Here is a 20,167-nt window from a genome sequence, read left to right on the forward strand (position 1 = left end):
CATAATATATATATATATATATATATATATATATATATACACACACACACACATATAATATAGAGTAATAGCTAAAAATAGAGAATAGACTTGTGCTCAGGAAGACCTAAGCTCAAAGCTTGCCTCAGACAAGGGGCCTGGAAACACAGAAAGGTTCTGGTAGTGGACGGTCAAGCTGGAAAAAGTTCAGGGAAGCAAGACTGCAACCCTGTAAAATCTTGCCTGATCTCGGTGCGGGCCTCATCGTGGGACATGTTTCACCCCAGGATGGGCTGCCCCAGCCCCCTCTCCATTTCCCTTCCACCAAGACTGTCTAGTTACCCTGCCTCCCTCTGGGCCGCAGTTGACTCTCTTCAATGACTTCTTCTTGGCAGTGTGGAAAACTGTAAGTGCCATGCATCCATGCTCATACACTATGTATTTCATGCATCTGCACAAATATCTTCGTTTAAGATGCATTGGTGCTGTGATGGCTGGCCAAGGACAAGTTTTCTCCTTGTCTGTGGAAAAAAGAGGATGTCATACTCTTTCTCGTCTGGCCCCAGAGTTCTAGCATAAACATAGGAGAGACACAGAGAGATGGGTTGGGGGTAGGCAGAGAAAGGGAGAGCGAAAAAGGAGGGCAAGAAAGGAAAAAAGAGGGAGAGGAGAATATCAAGGAGAGCAGTAGAGCAGGAAGTTGTATGGATTCTGTCAATGAAGGAAGCAATGACTGAGCCCAGCAGATCAGCGAAAGTGATTGCCTGCCACTTTAGATGTAGGTACTGAAGGAGACAGTCTCCTTAGTGTCTAGAGATAAGAGATTCCTTCGAAGTTAGGAAAAACTGCCAGCGGTTGGATTGGAGTTAAACATTCTCTAGTTTACTTTTCTCCATGACCTTTCCCTTCTTGATGCAGAAGGAATTAATTTCCTGTGGGGTTCAGGTTGGCTTTGCAGGGCCATGTTTGTGGTTGTCTCCTGAATTGTCAGCAGGGTGGAAAAACATATAATAGTTAATATTTACATAGTTCCCACTATATATACCTGGTACTATGTTAAGCACTATATTATTGCAATCTCAATCCAGGGAGGTAGGTGCTATTATCTCCATTTTACAAATATGGAAAGGGAGGCAAACAGTTGTAATTGAGCACCCCAGACTCCTAGAGACCAAGGGGAAGTTGCATTTGTGAGGTCCTGGGGAAATATTAGAAACTTGCTTATACTGGCAGCCCTCATGGTTCAAAGCATTTTATTGTGGTTCCAAAAGTAGGGAGGTAAAGATGGAATAAGCATTGTCTGTACTTTGTTAGTTTGTAGTTTATAGAGAGAAAAGAATATAAAAATCAAGTTTAATTACTTTGCAATGGTATTCTATGCTATATTAAATACCAAGTGAACAAGAGAAATCTATAGGTGTTTAGAAGTGAGAAGAGATTTTGACAGGTTGGGTGGTATTGAGAAAGTATGCCTATAATGAGAACATTACACAGTTCCCAGGCCAGCTATCACCCAAGTTTGGAATATACCTGGTACTTGAACCTAGGATGGAGAAAATACTCAGTTAAATATCACCTGGATCAAGCTTAGCTCAACCTAAGTTCCTTTACATATGAATTTTGATCTAGACTACTTATTTGGGTATTATTATTACTGTTCCCCACCTTTACAAAAAAATAATGAAAAAATATGAGGTTCCTCATCTCAGAATTCCAGATTTAGGGGAAACATTTCAGCACTGGCCATCACAAATACCCATCCCCTTCTTCCCCAGCTGGGAAGCCATATATCATCTGGCTGCTTGCTTAGAGCTGTCTAGAGACTGCTAACTTCTTTCTATAACTTTCAATAAAATTAAACTCAATAAGCCAATGAGACTATTTGTCAGATCTTTGAATTCAGTGGTCAGATTAAGTAGGATTTGGATAGGGAATAGATTTTATATATACGTATAATACATATATTACTAGATATATACACTAATCACATGTGGTCATGTGTAATACATGTTGTATATACATTATAGATACACTAATCACACGTGATTGTTATATATGCAATACATGCACATATATGTATATACGCTAATCACATATGTGCCATGCACACACGTGTGTGTATATACACACTAATCACATGTATGGTTGTCATGTAATATAAGCCTCATCTTAAAGTGGCATGGATATCTGATCTGGGGGATCTAGCCAAGGATGTGCTAGAGCCACCACCTCACTGGTTGTTTGTTAAATTTTCATAGCACGCATTTATATCTCGGTCAACAAAGGCTACAAATTAGGACTTGATTTATTGTTTTGATTATCCATACCTAACAGATGTTTTAATAATGCAGATTAAATCTAAAAGTGTATTTTGTGAATTTTTTTTTCTGGAAAGCTGGTTAAACTATCAAAAAGGGGAAAAAAGCCACAGGAAAGAAAAAGCAAAGCAAAAAATGTTAAATACTGTGCTTCAATCCACATCTAGTCTCCATGGTTCTCTCTCTGAATGAGGTTGCCATTTTCCATCCCAAATCTGTTGGAATTGTTTTGAATCACCATATTATTGAGAAGAGCCAAGTCCATGATATTTTATTTTCACATAATTCTGCTGATACTGTGTACAACATTCTTGGTTCTGCTTGCTTCGTTTGGCATCAGTTCATATAGACCTTTCCAGGCTTTTCTGAAATCAACCTGCTCATCATTTCTTATAGAACAATGATATTCCATTACATTCATATAACTTATTCAGCCATTCCCCAACTGAGGTGCATCTACTCAATTTCCAGTTCCTTGCCAATACAACAAGAGCTGTAAAAATATGAAAAGAAACTTTTAAATTAAAAAATTTTATTTCCCTGTCCAGACATCAGAGCAATAATGAACCTTTAAGAGCATCTATATTTTTGCAGGTGCATGAGATATATACTTTGTGCATGTATGTATATGGTATACAGACATTATGTATATATGTATGTATAACTAACAATCTTATTCTCACATCCTTCTCATTGAAGAAAAAAAATCTCATTAACAAATATAGTCAAACAAAGCAAATTCCATATTGGCCATGTCTAAAAATATGGTTTATTCTGAACTCTGAGTCCATCACCTTTTTGTCAGTAGGTAAGTAACATATTTCAGACTTGCAGAATCATAGAAGGTCATTGTGTTGATCAGAGTTATTCAGTCAAACTTAGGGTTTTTTGTTTTGTTTTGGGGTTTTTGTTTACAATATCATGTAGATTGTTCTCCTGATTCTACTCAAGTCACTCTTCCTCTGTTCTTATGTCTTCCCATATTCCTTGAAACTATCTACTTTATTTCTTACAGCACAATAGTATTCTACTATATTTATATTCCATAATTTGTTCAGATATTCCCCAATTGATGAATACTTTAATTGCTTGAGTTATATCTAGCTACCACACCTTGATGTTGGTAGTCTAGGAATATAATATTTCGGAGCTCAGAATAAACACAAGTCCTAATGACTCTCAAGAGAAAGGTAATTCTTAGTTTGCTATGGATAATTTAACTCCTTCCAATAAATGCTGATTACACAAAAGACCATAGTGAATAGAAAGTATACTTCTATCACACAGAGGTTGCAGCTGCTGTTTGTCCTTTGTTCTTGAAGAGGACCATGGCATCGGGGTCCTCTTATGGCATGAGTGAGAAATAAATAAAAACATTCTAATAGGTGATGAACTCAAGAGTACAAACTGAGATGTATTTTATGGGGAAATATGGCCAATGGAGGAGTTTGTTTTGCTTGACTATATATGTTTGTAATGATTTTGTTTTTCTTCCTTTTCAGTGAAGGAAGAGGTGGGAGGGGAAAAAAATGAAATGTAATTTTTAAGAAGTCTGAGCTTGACTTTCTTGACTGCCTTTCAATTTTCCAACTATCTTTTTTATGTTGACATTCAGTATTCTCTCACCCAATCAGAAGTCACATTTCCCCTACATGTACAAAGTTGCTACTGCTGCTACTCCCATTTGTTCTTCATTTCTGAAGAGATCCATGACACTAGAAGAGATGATATCATGATATGCAAGTAAATTGGATTATGTGATGGAAGAAGGCTGTGCAAAGTCACCAGCTTCACTTTCTCCTGTGGAGCCATAATTGTCCAGTGTCAAGATATTGATCAGGACAACTGAAAATGGCCCCTCACATACAAAGTGAAGCATGGTTATCGACAAGGGCTGTTTTTTTTTTTTTTTTAAGCTTTTTATTTTCAAAATATATGCATATATTGTTCTGTAAGAAATGATCAGCAGGATGATTTCAGAGAGGCCTGGAGAGACTTACATGAACTGATGCTAAGTGAAGTGATGCTGCATGAAGTGATGCTAAGGAGATAATTATACACAGCAACAAGAAGACTATACTATGATCAATTTTGATGGGCGTGGCTCTCTTCAACAATGAATTAATTCAAACCAGTTCCAATTGTTCAGTGACAAAGAGAGCCATCTACACCGGAGAGAGGACTATGGGAACTGAGTGTGGACCACAACATAGCATTCTCACTCTTTGTTATTTGCTTGCATTTTGTTTTCTTTCTCAGTTTTTCTTTTTCTTCCTTCTTGATCTGATTTTTCTTGTTCAGCAAGACAACTGTTGGAAACATATATTGGATCTAATATGTATTTCAACATATTTATATGTATTGGACTACCTGTCAGCTAGGGGAGGGAGTGGGGAGAAAGAGGGGAAAATTTGGAACAAAAGGTTTTGCAAGGGTCAATGTTGGAAAAATTACCCATGCATATGTTTTGTAAATAAAAAGCTTTAATAAATATACACATATATGCATAATTTTCAGCATTCTTTTTTTGGTACATATAGGTACTTTTAAATTTTTTTTTAATAATTATAACTTTTTATTGACAATGCCTGGGTAATCTTTTACAACATTATCCCTTGCACTCACTTCTGTTACGACTTTTCCCCTCCCTCTCTCCACCCCCTCCCCCAGATGGCAAGCAGTCCTATACATGTTAAATACAGCATTCACTCTTACAAAACTTTGTGTTTCAAAATTTTTCTCTCTCTCTTGCTCCCACTCCCTCCCTTACACAGCAACTAATCCAATATAAAACATTTGCAATTCTTCAATACATATTTCCACATTTATCATAGTGCACAAGAAAGTGCAAACAGGGAAAAAATGAAAAAGAAAAAAAGCAAGCAAACAACAAAAAAAGTAAAAATACTATGTTATGATTCACACTCAGTCCCCACAGTCCTCTCTCTGAGTGCAGAAGGCTTTCTCCACAAGTCCATTGGAACTGGCCTGAATCATCTCACTGTTGAAAAGAGCCTTGCCCATCACATTTGATCATATAATATTTTTATTGCTGTGTACAATGATCTGGTTCTACTCACTTCAGTTAGCATCAGTTCATGTAGGTCTCTCCAAGCCTCTCTGAAATCATCCTTCTAGTCGTTTCTTACAGAACAATAATATTCCATAACATTCATATACCATAATTTATTTAGCTATCCTTCTGCTGATAGGTATCCATTCAGTTTCCAGCTTCTAGCCACTACAAAAAGGGCTGCTACAAACATTTTTACACATGTGGGTCCCTTTCCCCTTTTTTTATCATCTCTGACAAGGGTTGTTCTTAAGAGCACAGATGAAAACTTGGGATAAAGTCATATCAGAGAAGGAAGAAGAAGCCACCAGATCAGATACAGCATTAATAAAGGCGAAAAAGTGGGAATGAACTAGATTCATGTAGTGAAGCATTGGAAGCTAAAGTTGGAAAGGCACAGTGTGACCTGAGCTTCATGAATACTAATGTCAAAAATGTGGGAAGTTATAGTTCTGTTATAGGATGTTAAATTTAGGATAGTTTTTAGCTTACATTTATTTGAATGCAAGTCTTGACTATAAAGGTGGGGAAGACCTATAAAGTAGGAGCTGGCAGAGTTGAGAAAAAGCTAGGCTTTCCTTTGGCATGTCCAGGAATGCAGGGATAGAGGCTGAGTAGGTTCATTGCCAGTAAGGGAAAGAGTGAGAATAAAAAGAAAAAAAATTAGTAATTAAGGAAAATTCACTAATCTGGGATATTCCAGATTTGCCAAAATATTTCCTCAGGTAACAACAAAGTTTGCAAGTTAGGTTCAAACTTTAGTTCTAAAATTATTCCTAAGAATTGATGAGTCACTTATGAACAATTAAAGAAAAGTGGGATTGCCAGCATTCTTCATTTTATGGGGCAGATACTGCAAAATAGTTTCCCAAGAGAAAACCCCAACTTCATAATGGAAGGGAAGTTCTATTCCCACAAAAAATTAATTTCTCCAGTGTACTATGGTTGCACATTTCTGTTGTGACATACAAAAAGATCTACATAGTTTCTAGATAATTAATTATTCATCATGCTAACAATATTTAATGAAAGGGTTAGTGGCACTTTGGAATGCCAAAGACCCCTCATGAAACCCAATTAACATTTATATGCCCTAAGGGTAGCAATTAAATCTGATTGATTAGCAAGTATTGAATGACTATTAAAATGAAAGGTAGACCTATTCTAATGAGGATTTGTGGAATATGATTGATTATGTCAGGATATATAATCCAGCCATTCTGGATTATGGCAAAACACTATAAAATTCTTCATATTCTTTGACCCAGCAACACCACTATTAGATCTGTATCCCAAAGAGACCAAAGAAAAGGGAAAAGGACTTACATAAACAAAAACACTTATATCAGCTTTTTTTTTTATGGTGACAAAGAATTGAAATTGAGAGATACAACATTTTGGGGGGGAACGACTGAACAAGCTGTGGTACATGATTGTGTTGGAATACTAGTTGTGCTAAGAGAGGTATGGTTTTAGAAAAACCTGGGAAGACTTAAATGAATATCGATACAAAGTAAAGTGAGCAGAACCGGAACACTATACAATAATAGCAGTATTGTAAGGATGATTAATTGTGAAAGACTTGGCTAATCTAATCCAGATAATGATTCAAGAGAATTCCAAAGGACTCATCATGAAAAATGCTGTCTACCTCCAGAGAGAGAACTGAATAGAAAAGAATTCTGAATGCAAATTGAAGCATATTTTTTGAAGTTTATTTTTCTTGTTTGTACTTAAAGTATGTGCTTTCTTTTATAACAGAGCTAATAAGGAAACATTTTGCATGACCACATGTCATGGATAGGGGGAGGGAGAGAATTTGGAACTCAAAATTTTAAAAAAATGAATGTTAAAAATTTGTTTATGTGTACTTGGGAAATAATGAAATAAAAATATTTTTAAAAAATATATCTCCATATACACACTTTTTATTTGCTTCATTTCCTTGCTATTCTTTCCAGGATCCTCCTGGAATCACAGAAATATCTCTATTTGTTAGGGATCAGCTGAAAATACAGCCAGAGTTCTCAAAATTTTGCTCCTGTTCTTTTTTTTAACTTGAGTACTTGTGTTAAGGGCAATTAAGAATCTGAAGTATATCCTTGAACTTTACAGATCAATATAGTGGAGGTTAGCCAAACTACTCCTTGATTAGATTCTGGGACTGAAGGGACTGCACAATCTGATTCACAGTCCATACAGTTGATAAAATATTTTTCTAAAGTATGTTACTCTTCTTCTTAAGAATTTTTAGTGGCTTCCTATTACCTGTGGGATAAAATATAATTTCCCTTAGCTTGACATTTAAAGCCCTTCACAACCTGGCTCTACTTTACTAAAGTAATTGCAATTTACTACTTATTAATCCTTATTACACACCTGATTTTTTGGTCAGATTAGTTTATGTGCTATTACCCAAATTGTCTTCCAGATTGTCCCTCAAGCTCAGGTTGAATACCTTTTTCACCTCTTAGGATTTTAGCTTTTTTCAAAGTTCAGTTAGTCTACTATATTCTACAAAAAGTGTTTCCTGATATCCCCAGTTATCAGAGTTCTCTTCCACCTCAAATCAAACTATTATGTATATACTTATTTGCATAATGTAACCCTCCCAATAGACTATAAGCCCCTTGAGGGCACAAACTTTTTTGTTTTATGTTTGTATCCTTAACATCCGTCATATTGCTTTACATATAAAAAAGTTTAGTACTTCTTTGGGGCTCATTCTGCCAAGTTGCCTTGGAACTCCCCACAAGACAGCTGCTACTTTACATTCAAATTCTGAGGAAAGCCTTTAAGGGTGGGTTTTTTTTTGTTTTTTGTTTTTTACTATTATTGCTCTTGAGCCTCCACTAATATGCTCTCCATCAAGAACCTACCAGTATTCTCGATTAGCTTTTAGAAAAGGTATTTATAACATGTTGTAAAAACAGTTGGAACAAAGGATCCCCCCTTAAAAACACCCTGGGATATATTCTCCCTGAATATCCATAGAGAGAATGCACATAAATTAATGGTAATGAAGCACACATGTAGAGAACACATTTGTCAAAGGGAAAATTCATAACTCCTACACTAAAAGTCCTATTCTCTTGTTGCTGAATCCTCCAAGTTTCCTTTAGGTGTAATTCTCCACTAAGGGTCAGTGTCTTTTAACAGCCCATAGCTGACATTACTTTCTGTCATGAGATATGAAAAATCATACTTTAATTGCTACTGTTTTCAAATGTCTGTATTTCTATCTGTAATCCCTTTCCCTCCTAGCAGCACTATTGCTTGGGTGGACATCACAGCTACCACCATCAATCACCTCCAATTGCAGGTTGGTCTTCTACACTCAAAAGATCATCACTTCCATTTGAAATATTCATCTACCTTGAACAGGAAAGGACAATGAGAGGGAGACAGCTATGGATTCCCAGCCACCAAGACCAAATGGGAAACCGGGCAATCATCTTGCCTTCCCTTCACCTGTCTCTCAAGGACAGAACTCAGAGTAGTTCTACTTCAAAGCCAAAAGACAAAAGTGAGAGGCAGATAGATGGTCCCTATTATGGTCACACTGAGCTCCATGTCTGCAGCTCTTGAGTCATTAGTTCTCTTAGCTTGGAAGTCAATTAGAATTAGAAGCCCCTCAGACACATGTAGCAGAAAACTGGCTACCCCAAGTTTCCACACAGTTCTGGGACTGGAATAAGGTAAGGAATATCTACCTATGCTCCAAAGATTGACTCCCACAGGCCATTACACCCATGTTATGTAGGTGCTCACTAAATGCTTGATAGATTAGATTGGATTTCTCATATTTTGGTGTGTAATAAAATTTGATTGCAACATTCCATTTTACCAAGAGGTCCTGGTGTCCTCCAGCTTAAATATAACTTTAATAAAATGGTCTTATTTGTATTATGTAAAAGTAATTTGAGAGGCATCAGGACATAATGGATGAGTCAGTCTCAGTCAAAGTCATGGGTTCAAGTTTTGCCTCTGACAAGTACTTTCTTCATGTTCCTAGGCAAGTGACAATGTCTCAGGGTCTGGAAGTAACTATCAGAGATAATAGATTATAAAGCAAGTAATGATTAATGATCTACTTTGGTAGAGAGTTTCCTCAGCATCTTATACTTATACTGATAAAACCACAAAACTGGGCCAAAAAAGAAATTCCACCCTCAACTAATTTTGTAAATTTTCTTTCTTTCTTCTTTCTTTCTTTTTTTTTTTTTTTTTTGCTGAGGCAATGTGGGTTAAGTGACTTGCCCAGGGTCACACAGCTAGGCAGTGTTAAGTGTCTGAGATCAGATTTGAACTCAGGTCCTCCTGACTTCAGGGCTGGTGCTCTATCCACTGAGCCACCTAGCTGCCCCTGTAAATTTTAAATTGTGTAAAATGGCTTTTCTTTGAACTTGTGTTCTCCTTGTGTAACTCCTATTGAATTTAGATTAGGCTTATTTGGACTGAATTGGCAGATTCACTGAGCAGCTCATTGTCTGGGGCTGAGAGAGTGAAAATGGTTTCCTCAGGTGTCACCAGTCTCTGACCCCATGGGAGTTCCTTCATTGTCCCTGTTACCAATCCCCAAAGGTAACGGAGTCTTGGCAGCTACTCTGGTTTGAAAGAGAAAGAAAAAGTTCTCCAGAGGACAAAGTGGCCAATTCCTTGAGACAGAATCCTGGAAGTCTGGGCAGGGGAGGGGAGGGAGGCCAGACCTTTCTCCTAGAACATCTAGTTACTGATGTTCCTGGGGAGCTGACTCCGGGCAAAGTAACCGGTGCTTTCTAGCTCTTCTCCTCTGCCTAGACTCGAAGTGGCCTGGCAGCACTGGAACTTCCGGTCACAAAGGAAAGATGTGATAAAATTAGCTCTCTGGGAGGGGTTAGGCGCTGTTCTAAAGTCCCTTTGGTGTTACTTATTAAATGGAACCTGAAGAACACACGATGCTTTTCCCCTCAAAATGGAAATCTTATGATAGGGTCATGTAAAACAACCAGTACTGGCAAGATAATTCTGGGAGGGGACAGCAAACTACCTTGCTTACACCCAGGGGTGTGCTGAAAAATGTTAACAACCAGCTCTTTGCAGAGTGGGAGTGGAGGAAGGGAGGAGGGGAGAGGATGCCAATATGACACTTTTGAACTTAATTTGCATTACTAACATTTTTCTTCCTCAAGTCTAGAAAATCAACAAAATAAATCAAGCTGTCATATGTAGTCCTATTTCTGAGGTGTGGATGGGATCGAGGATTTAACCATGGGCCCCCAGTCCTTACTTGGCACTGGGAGAGGACTTCAGTAGAATATTGGTTTGTGATTTCATTAGTGTAGGAAACTATCAAGGAAACTCTTGGGGCTTGGGAGCACCAAGAGGTTTAAATGACTTGCCCAGAACTTGAACTCAGTTCTTGACTCTGAGGCCAGCCTTCTATCTGGAGCATCCACAAGCAGTTTGGCTGCCTCAGTTTTGTTTTGTTATGTTTTGAGATTTGATCTCCCTATCTCACTTAAGTTAACAGTGCACTCAGAGACCCAGCATTAGTAATTATTAAATGAGATAGTATTTGTAAAGCACTTTGCCAGTTAGCAACAGTTATTGTAAAAAGAATTTCAAATCAAGTTTCTTTGTTAAGGCCTTATTTCTCAAACATAGAAGGAACTGAGTCAAACTTGTAAAAAACAAGAGCCATGTCCCAGTCGATAAATTACCAGGATATAATATGTGCTCAAAGAGTTATAAATTCATGCATATCCTTTGACTTGACATCACTATTACTAGACATGAATACCAAGAAAGATCAAAAAAAAAAAAAAAAGGAAAATGACCTATATGTACAAAATAAATTCATAGCAGCTCTTTTCAAGGCAAAAAATTGGAAATTTTAGGGGATGCCCATCAATTGAGGAATGGCTCAATAAACTGCTTTATGTGTTTGTGATAGAATATTATTGTTCCCCGGAAAAAGATGAGCAGCATACTCTCCGAAAAACGAACAAACAACAACATAACAACAACCTGGAAAGTCCTCTATAAACTCAAAGTGAATATATGGTATACAAAATAATAATAATGTTCTGGGATAACCAACTGAAATGATTTTACTATTCTCAGCAGTACAATGACTCATAACTACTCTGAAGAACTTATGATGAAAAATTCTATCCATACCCAGAGAAGGTACTGATTGTGTCTGAATGTATATTGAAACATTCTTTTTTTCTCTCTCTCAATCTTTTTTTAATTTAATTTTTCTTGAGGGTTTTTATTTTCATTAAGGTAAGAGATCTATGTTTTCTTTCACAACTTGACTTTTATAGAAATGTTTTCTATAACTTCACATGTAGTTTCTTAATTGTGAGTGGGGATAAGGGAGAGAATCTAGAACTCAAAAAAATTTAAAACAAATGTAAAAAAAAACTTTTGTTTTTTAGATATAACTAGGGAAAATATTTTAAAAAATAAAGCACATTGTACAGTGCCTAATATATAAATGCCTAATAAATGCTAGTTCTCTTCTAATATTTATCAACATGGAAATTTTTTTTATTTGATAGTATTTTTCCAAATACATGTAAAGATAGTTTTCAATATTTATTTTTGTAAGATTTTGTGTTCCAAATTTTTTCTCCCTCTCTTTTACTTTTTTCCTCTACTCAAGACAACAATCTGATATGTTATACGTGTATAATGTTTTTAAATATATTCCGTATTTGTCATGTTGTACAAGAAAAATCAGACCAAAAGAGGAAAAAGAAAAAAGAGAAAGCAAGCAAACAAACAAAAAGGTAAAAATACTATTCTTTGATCCACATTCAGTCTCCATAGTTCTCTCTCTGGATGAAGATGGCATTTTCCATCTATTGGAATTGTCTTAGGTTACCACACTGATCAGCATGGAAGCTTTAACCAGCTCTGTTTTTCCACCTTGGGTTGGTTCACCCTTCTTTAGGCAGCCTGGTGACCTTATGCTCTCAGGATTCACTGTATTAGTGCTAGTTTTAACATAAATACCCAATTCCATGGGTCCTTATTGTCCCCATAGAACTACTGAACTTAAGTAGGGATTACAGTAAATGATTTTACTTTTAATTATGTCTATTAATAATGGTGAAGGTACTCAAGCTAGTTTTAGGAATCCCAAACAATAAATTACTTAGAACTGAAGGCATTTGACCCTCTTCCCTCCACCCTCTGCAAAAACAACCCACAAGTGCAAGTGCAGAGGGGGAGGGCAGCCCAAATTACAACAGTTTATTTCATAATATGATCAAAGAGCTCAGCTTCCATCCCAACCAGATTCTTATCTTCTCAAATTCACATGACCCAAATATTACACAATCACATTACAGATATTTTCGGAATGGAAAAGAAAACAAAAACAACATCTCTTAACACTTTCAAATATGTGCAAATTAACTTGCTACTAGGTTCTGGGTTCAGAACTGGTGAGAATCACACTCTTCAGTAAAGAGAAATGGGGAAAAAAAAGAAAAGAAAAGGGAAATGATTAGAGGTAAGGAGATTTGGGATAAGAAAAAAAGGGAAATAAGAGAAAGTAAAGCATCCCCAGAGGCTGAAAATTTGTACACAGAATGTGTATTGATGTGAAAAATTCCAAATATTCCCTACTAAATAAAAAAAGAAAACATTTACACTTAGATAATAAAATTTAAATTAAAATATTAAAATTTAAAGAAATTTAAAAGAAAAAATTTAAAAATGAAACCCACATATATCACATTGAAATCATTGCATGCACAAAATGCAAATTGCAACTTTTTTCAAAATGCAACTCTCACATAACATATTCACTCAAAAATGCAATTATTCTTTGTTTTTCACCAGAATTTTACTTTTTATAATTTTGTCATAAGATTTTTCATTGAAAACTGAGAGAATAAATTTTATTTTTAAATGTAGATAGGAATTTAATCTTTGTAATTGTAGATAACTAAGATGCTTTAAAAAATCTGATTTTAATATATACTATGTATATATATTTTATGATATTAAAAGAAAATTGTACCCCCCAAATCCAGCAAACAACCTTATTCATAAAAAACTAGGTCCAAAAACCAAGCAATTCAGGAAAGTTGCAATTGAACATAATACATGAGAAACAAATGGCATTTGCTATCAGACTCAGAAAAATGTTCTTATTTAGAGTATAAATTCACAAACTTATTTAAAATTGTGTTTGCAACGAATATAGTCTATGAATATACAGCTAAGAATCACCCAGGTTTAAAAGACACAGATTAGTTGGATTTTAAAAAAGGGAGTACGAATACTAATAAGACTTTTGCTATATATAATCGATAAAACTTCACATTTCATAATCATAAAGCATCAAATTTCCAAAATTCATTATCATTCAGGAAGGTAGGTAGTGACAATGTTATCTCTGGGGTGGAATGAGGAAATTGAGATGGAAAGTGACTCAGGCAAGGTCCCACAGTCAAAAAGTAGCCATTGTAAGGACTGCCCTGGGGACTTAGTGACAAAGGAAAAGCCTAGAGATAATAAAGGTCAGCGGAAAACTCCATTTTAAAGTGATTTGGGACAACTAGATGGTGCAGTGGCTGGGATACTGGGCCTGGAATCCAGAAGATCTGAGTTCAAATATAGCCGTAGATGTACTTATTAGTTGTCTGACCTTGAGGAAGTCACTTAACTTGTTTGCTCCAGAGTAAAATTGGGATAATAGCAACTACTTTCCAAGGTTATTTTGAGGACCAAATGACATATAGTAAGCATTATATGTTAAGCTATTGTTATATATTTTAAAAATTATTTATTTTATTATGTTATTTATTAAATTTATTGTTATTTATTAAATATTATTGTTATTTATTTAAAATTATTTAATTATATTAAAATACATTGTTATATATGAAAGTTTTTCCCCCAAATTTCTGGGCCTTTTTCTCCTCCACCACCCAAAAGCTGCTGGTGCCATCCACTTCCATCCCCTCTATCCTAATCTTGTAGGAACAGAAATTCTTTGAGGGCGGGCGCTTTTCCCTTTTATCCCCACAATTAGAATGGTGATTGGCACTCTGCTTAAGAAATGTTTGTCTATTGGTACTTCCACAACCCGTTATCATCACAAGATGGGCCCCGGAAAGCACTTAGCCCAACTTGCCCGAGGACGGATGCCTAGGGGGCGGGGGGGGGGGAGGGGAAGAACGAGCGCGGCCTGCGGGGGACGCCCGGTGCCAGAATGTCAGACGTCATCTAGCGCAACGCCCTCACTTTGGAAAGGAGAAAATGACGTCCAGGGCAGGGGCCGTGGACTCGCCCGAGGCCTCATGGGATGTCAAAGGGCTGAGGTAGAAAAAGGAAAAGTCTGGGCTCCGGATTCTCCGGGGGAAAAGTACGGAGCTGGCGCGGGGAGAATCTGAAAGGCACTTAGAGCAGAGAGGCCCGTGGGAGGGGCCAGTGACGTCGCCGGAAACGCCGGTGAGCGGAACATCCGGTTGTTTGGGCAGGCTAGAAGGTTGCCTTCAGGAACCTTGGTGCCGGCGTGGCGTTTCCGGGCGGAAGGGTGAAGGAAGGACCGGAAGCTCTGTGCGACGGGACGGAAGGGCTTGCTTGGAGCGGGCACCGGCCGAGCTGGAGGGAGCCGGTGAAAAACCTGGTCCCGGGCCCGGGGCCGGGGCCGGGACTGCGGGCTCTCGAGGGCCGGGAGAGCGGGGTTCTGGGGTAGTAGCGGCAGCAGCCGGAGGCGAACGGGCAGATGGGGCTCAGGAGGCGAAGGCCCGCCCGGGACCAGGGTCAGGGGCTGCGGGGGGGACCGGGGCCGTTTCCGGGGCCACCGCAGCCGCGGGAGCGGGGACCGGCGCTTCCTCCATGTTCGCCGGGTTGCAGGATTTGGGGGTGGCCAACGGCGAGGACCTGAAGGAGACATTGACCAACTGCACCGAGCCCCTCAAAGCCATCGAGCAGTTCCAGGTGCGGGATCCCCGGGGCCCCCGGTAGCGGCCTCTGAGAGCTGGTTCTTCCTCCCTTTGCGGACTCAGAACCCAGAGTGCCGGCGTCTCCGAGGTGTAAGAGACCTCGGGGTTAGTGGTCCAGGCCACGCAGGATCCGGATTCTCAGCCCAGCATAAGCTGACACGACCGTCCAGCCCTTGTGCCTGAAGAGCTTCTAACAAGGAAGAACCCTCCAAGGCCCCCCAGTCCGTGTTTAGTTGTTAGGAACTTTCCCCCTTACGTTAAGCGTAAATCCACTTCTCCTCCATCCATTGTTTTTAGTTCTGCCTTCTGCCTCCAAGAAGAACGTATCTGATCCCTCTCCTTGAGACACATATCCCCTCCAAGTCTTTGGCCTACTCCAAACAACCCCAGGGACTAACGTGCTTTCCAGGCTTCTGACATTCTGGTTGCTCAGTGGATACGTAACAATTGATTAATCCCCTTCTGGGGTGCTCAGAACTGGATCCATTATTTCAGATGTGATATGAGCAGTGCAGAGACATCTCGATATCATTTCTCCTGGACTCTATCCCTCTTTTAACATAGCCTAAGATTAAATTTTTTCACATTGTTTTTTTTTTTTTCTGCTTTGACATAATACTGCATTTACAAATCCCTTCAAATACCTAGATTATATATATATATATATATATATATTTTTTTTTTTTACATGTGTTAAAGGCAAATAATGGAGCAAAGATTTAAAAAAAAAGTTTGTGAAGTGAAAATAGTTTCAGGACTGAGAAATTCTACATTTACCAAAAAGGTTTTGTTGTTTTAACTATATTAGTCAAAAAAGAAAGATCAAAGAAAAGTGAAGACTAGTGCTTAGGATAAGATATAGAGAATAAAGGACAAAAAAGGCAGAATTTTTCCACTTTTTTTTTTTTTCCTCCTCTGCTTTGGATTTATGGTTTGAAAAGGACAAAACAAAGTTACTAGGGAGCTGAAACATGAGATGAGGGAGGATCAGTTTGCCTTTTGTTCAAATCATCTGGCCTAGATGAAGTGTAATTCTAGGGTACTTTTAAAAACTGGTAAATAGGATTGTTATTATTAATAGTCTATAAAAGACCATAGAGAAAAGGGAAAACATGAGACTGGGAATCTCCCCCAGAGCAGAGGGAATAGGCCCAAGATGCAGCACAAAGCAAATTAGCTATTAGATAGAAGAATGTGTAGACAGCCAGGTTATGCAGTAGACCCAGTGCTGTGCTTGCAATCAGATCTGGATTTAAATCCTGACCCAACTTCATGGGGTTCATTTTCCTTATCTGTAAGATTAGAAGGTTGGACTAGGTGGCATCTAATGCCAATCTAGCTTTTACTCTTAGGATGATCATATGCCCCAGAGTTAGAAATATAGTTTTTAAGTCACCCATGAGTTTTTACAAGTGAAGGAAATGAGAATAGGCCTTTTTTAATACAACTGAGTGGCCTTAGGTATTTACTAGTTCTAGTCAATTAGCAAGTATGTTTGAATCCTTCCACTACCAGTCAACCTTTCTCCCCTCATCAGAGTGTAAAGATTGACTTGTAGAATGTTAGAACTTGAAGGACCCTTAGATACCATCTAGTTCAGTACTTTCATTTAGAAAATGGGCAAGTTCAATCTCAGAGAAAGGGTCACACAATGAATGCTAGTTTCAGCCATGAGAGTAGAATCAGGGTTTCCTGACTTCAAGGTTAGTGCTGCTTCCACCAACACCAATGTACTTGTTCCATGCATGAATGAATTGCCCAGGGTCAAGATTTAAACCCCGATCTTACCTATTCCAAACTCAGCGTTCTATGCAGCACAATCTTGCAAGTATTCATTAAAGGGCTAGCCATATTTAATGCTATGCTCAAGATTGAAACCCCAGACTAGATAGTAAGTGACCTGGATTCAAATTTCAGTTATTACTTTTACTATGTGATGTGTGGACAAGTCACTTCCCCTCTCTGGGCCTTAGTTTTCTTCAGTAAAATTGAGGTATTGCATGAGATCTCTAAGGAATATAGAAGTAAATCAAGAAAACGAATGGATTTTCTTCATGAGTTGCCCACCTGAAGGAAATGTTTAATGAAATTGGAGTGACAATATAGAGTCACCATCTTTGGGTTGTATTATGGATGGTTGTCTTATTATCAGTTGTCGAGTAATTTTTTTCAGTTGTGTCCAATTTTTCATGACCTCAATTGAGATTTTCTTGGCAAAGATGAAAAACTGGAACAGAAAAGAAGTGATTTACTCAATGTCACACTACTAGTAAATTTCTGAGACCAGATTTGAGGTCATGAGGATGTTTTCCTAATTTTTTCCACTGTACTACCTAATACATATTATGTATAGCACTTTAAATTTTAGAAAGCACTTGTTATTATTTTCTGATCTAGTCATCACAGGAATGAGATACTGTTAGCCTTATTTTACAGATGAAGAAGCAGATTCAGAGAGATCATAACTTGCCACATAGCTAGTCACATAGCTAGTAATTCTAAAGGCAAGATTTGAACCCAGATCTCCAGCTTCAAGTTCAGTACTCTTTCTCAAGTTTGTTTCTAATGATTTGGATCATTCAGTGACTCTGAGAAGATTTGAGAAATGCCTATTTCTCAAAAGATCTTATTTTTAGTTCATATGGAGCAGATTTAAATGTGTTTTGTTTTCTCTTTTTTGGAGGGGGGTATCTCTTCTATAAGATGAATTTTATTTAATACCAATCTTTGCTTTACTAGACAGAAAATGGTGTCCTACTGCCATCATTACAATCTGCTCTGCCTTTCTTGGACCTGCATGGGACACCTCGGCTAGAGTTCCACCAGTCAGTCTTTGATGAGCTAAGAGACAAGTTGTTGGAGAGAGTGTCTGCCATTGCTGCTGAAGGAAAGGTTGAAGAAAGGTAAACAGTTTGAGAAAAAAACAGGCAGGATTCTCTGTCATTAGAGTCATGATTATTACACTGGTTATAAACACGAAAGCTATTCTGGTTTCCTCAGGTAAGCAATTTAGTATGAATGATACATATGAAGTCATGCAAAATATTTCCATATTAGCTTATTGCAAAAGAAAATAGATCAAAAAATAAAGTTTAAAAAAGTATGTTTCAATCTGCATTTAGAGAAGATGAATCTATTATAATTATCATTTGTGTATTTCTAGGTACAAGAAGCTAGAAGATCTCTTGGAGAAAAGTTTTTCCTTGGTGAAAATGCCCTCACTCCAGCCAGTAGTGATGTGTGTAATGAAACACTTGCCAAAGGTAAGATCAAGTAGTACACTCGTGGCACAGGTATTCACTTAATCAATGCTAGCTGACTGACAGGTCTTACTGCTTCCAGACATAGGGACTCAGTATGTTGGTGCCTGTTAGCCAATATGGTGCAGGTCCAATTGTTTTGTGAGAACATTTTATTATAGTTTGGCCAAAAAAAAAAAAGCCTTTTTTTCTACCTCTTAAAGTAATGTGTATGCATGCATTTACTTTGAAGAAAAAGTTACCTTCTCTTCCCCATTTTACATTTCCATTCAACAGTTATGCAAAATCCAAAGGATTTTGAATTTTGGAAATTAGAAATATCCTTCTGAAAAAGAAATTTAAGAAGTTATTTGATTTTTAGTTAAGAAATGTTTAAATTAGTGTTGTTGTTACTATTACTATTATTTGGGCATTCTACCTAAATTTTAGAAAGAAGGATGGCAACTTTCTTTGGAGATGGATTGTTGTGACAGCTGGATTTACAGTATTTAACATAAAAGCTGATCAAGATAAAACCTTTGATACTCAAGTGTTCTTGCAGGTTCCTGAAAAAAAATTGAAGCTGGTGATGGCTGACAAGGAACTATATCGGGCATGTGCTGTGGAGGTGAAGCGGCAGATTTGGCAGGATAACCAAGCTTTGTTTGGGGATGAAGTTTCTCCACTGCTCAAACAGTACATTTTAGAGAAGGAGAACATCCTCTTCAGCAATGAAGTATCTGTTCTGCACAACTTCTTTAGTCCATCTCCTAAAACAAGACGTCAAGGGGAGGTAAGGCTCAAAGGGAAATATATATTTACACTGTAATTACTTACCCTGCTTCTCTGCTCATGCCACATTTCCAATGTGGTATTATGGATCATCTGGGTCTTAAAGGCCTGCAGAGTGGCTTTCGTAGACCTCATTCTGAGCTAATCTGCTACACTGATTGGTAGTAGTGTAACAGTGACTAGTCATAAACTGCTAACATATTCCTCATTTAGAGATATGATTTTTAACTGTGAATTTAACTTGATTCAAAGGAGTGAATCTAATTGTGAGAATTTCAGACTTCATGAAGAACATTGGGAAAGGTGGAGAGGGATGGGCAGCCTGATTGGACATGCTCCTAAGAAAATCCTATGGAGGCATTTGATCACTGGAACAGTATCCAGAACATGGGAGGTAGTAGTCTCACCTCCTCTTCTCAACACAACGTGGCCACTTCTGGGGGAGGCTGTTCAGTTCTGGTGTCATATATTAGGAAAGACTAGTGATAAGCTGGACACATATCAGAGAAAGGGACCAATAGTGACAGGTGATGAGACCTTAACTTAGGATGATCATTTGAAGGAACTAGGGATGTTTATTCTGGCAAAAAAAAAAAAAAAAATGGTGTAAGGGAGCCATGGTAGTGATTTTTAAGTATTATCATATGTCAGAGGGATTAGACTTGCTATAGTCTCTCTCATAGAGTGGAACTAGAAACAACTGCAGAGACAGATTTTGACTTTTTGTTTTTCAAACTTGTTTTTGGTTTTTTTTTTTTCTCCAATTAACAGGTATTTATTTTCCATCTTTTCTACTACATAGGGAAAAAAAAG

General features: G+C 37.7%; 1 protein-coding gene across 3 annotated transcripts in view; it reads left to right on the forward strand.

Moving 5' to 3' along the window:
- Positions 1-14,635: 14,635 nt before the first annotated feature.
- NELFB (negative elongation factor complex member B) overlaps positions 14,636-20,167 on the forward strand; it is a 28,226-nt gene continuing 22,694 nt past the window's right edge. Inside the window, exons 1-4 of one of the 3 annotated variants that reach the window (XM_031951925.1) lie at positions 14,636-14,826; positions 18,063-18,226; positions 18,487-18,586; positions 19,125-19,355. In XM_031951925.1, coding sequence (XP_031807785.1) covers positions 18,536-18,586; positions 19,125-19,355 — 282 coding nt within the window. In that variant the 5' untranslated portion in view covers positions 14,636-14,826; positions 18,063-18,226; positions 18,487-18,535. Of the gene's footprint in view, positions 14,827-15,043; positions 15,319-16,014; positions 16,108-18,062; positions 18,227-18,486; positions 18,587-19,124; positions 19,356-20,167 lie in introns of those variants that run through there. The other 2 variants (XM_031951926.1, XM_031951924.1) reach the window with 2 other exon arrangements.

This window comes from Sarcophilus harrisii, chromosome 2 (assembly GCF_902635505.1).
Source record: "Sarcophilus harrisii chromosome 2, mSarHar1.11, whole genome shotgun sequence".
In the NCBI taxonomy this organism is placed as follows: Eukaryota; Metazoa; Chordata; class Mammalia; order Dasyuromorphia; family Dasyuridae; genus Sarcophilus; species Sarcophilus harrisii.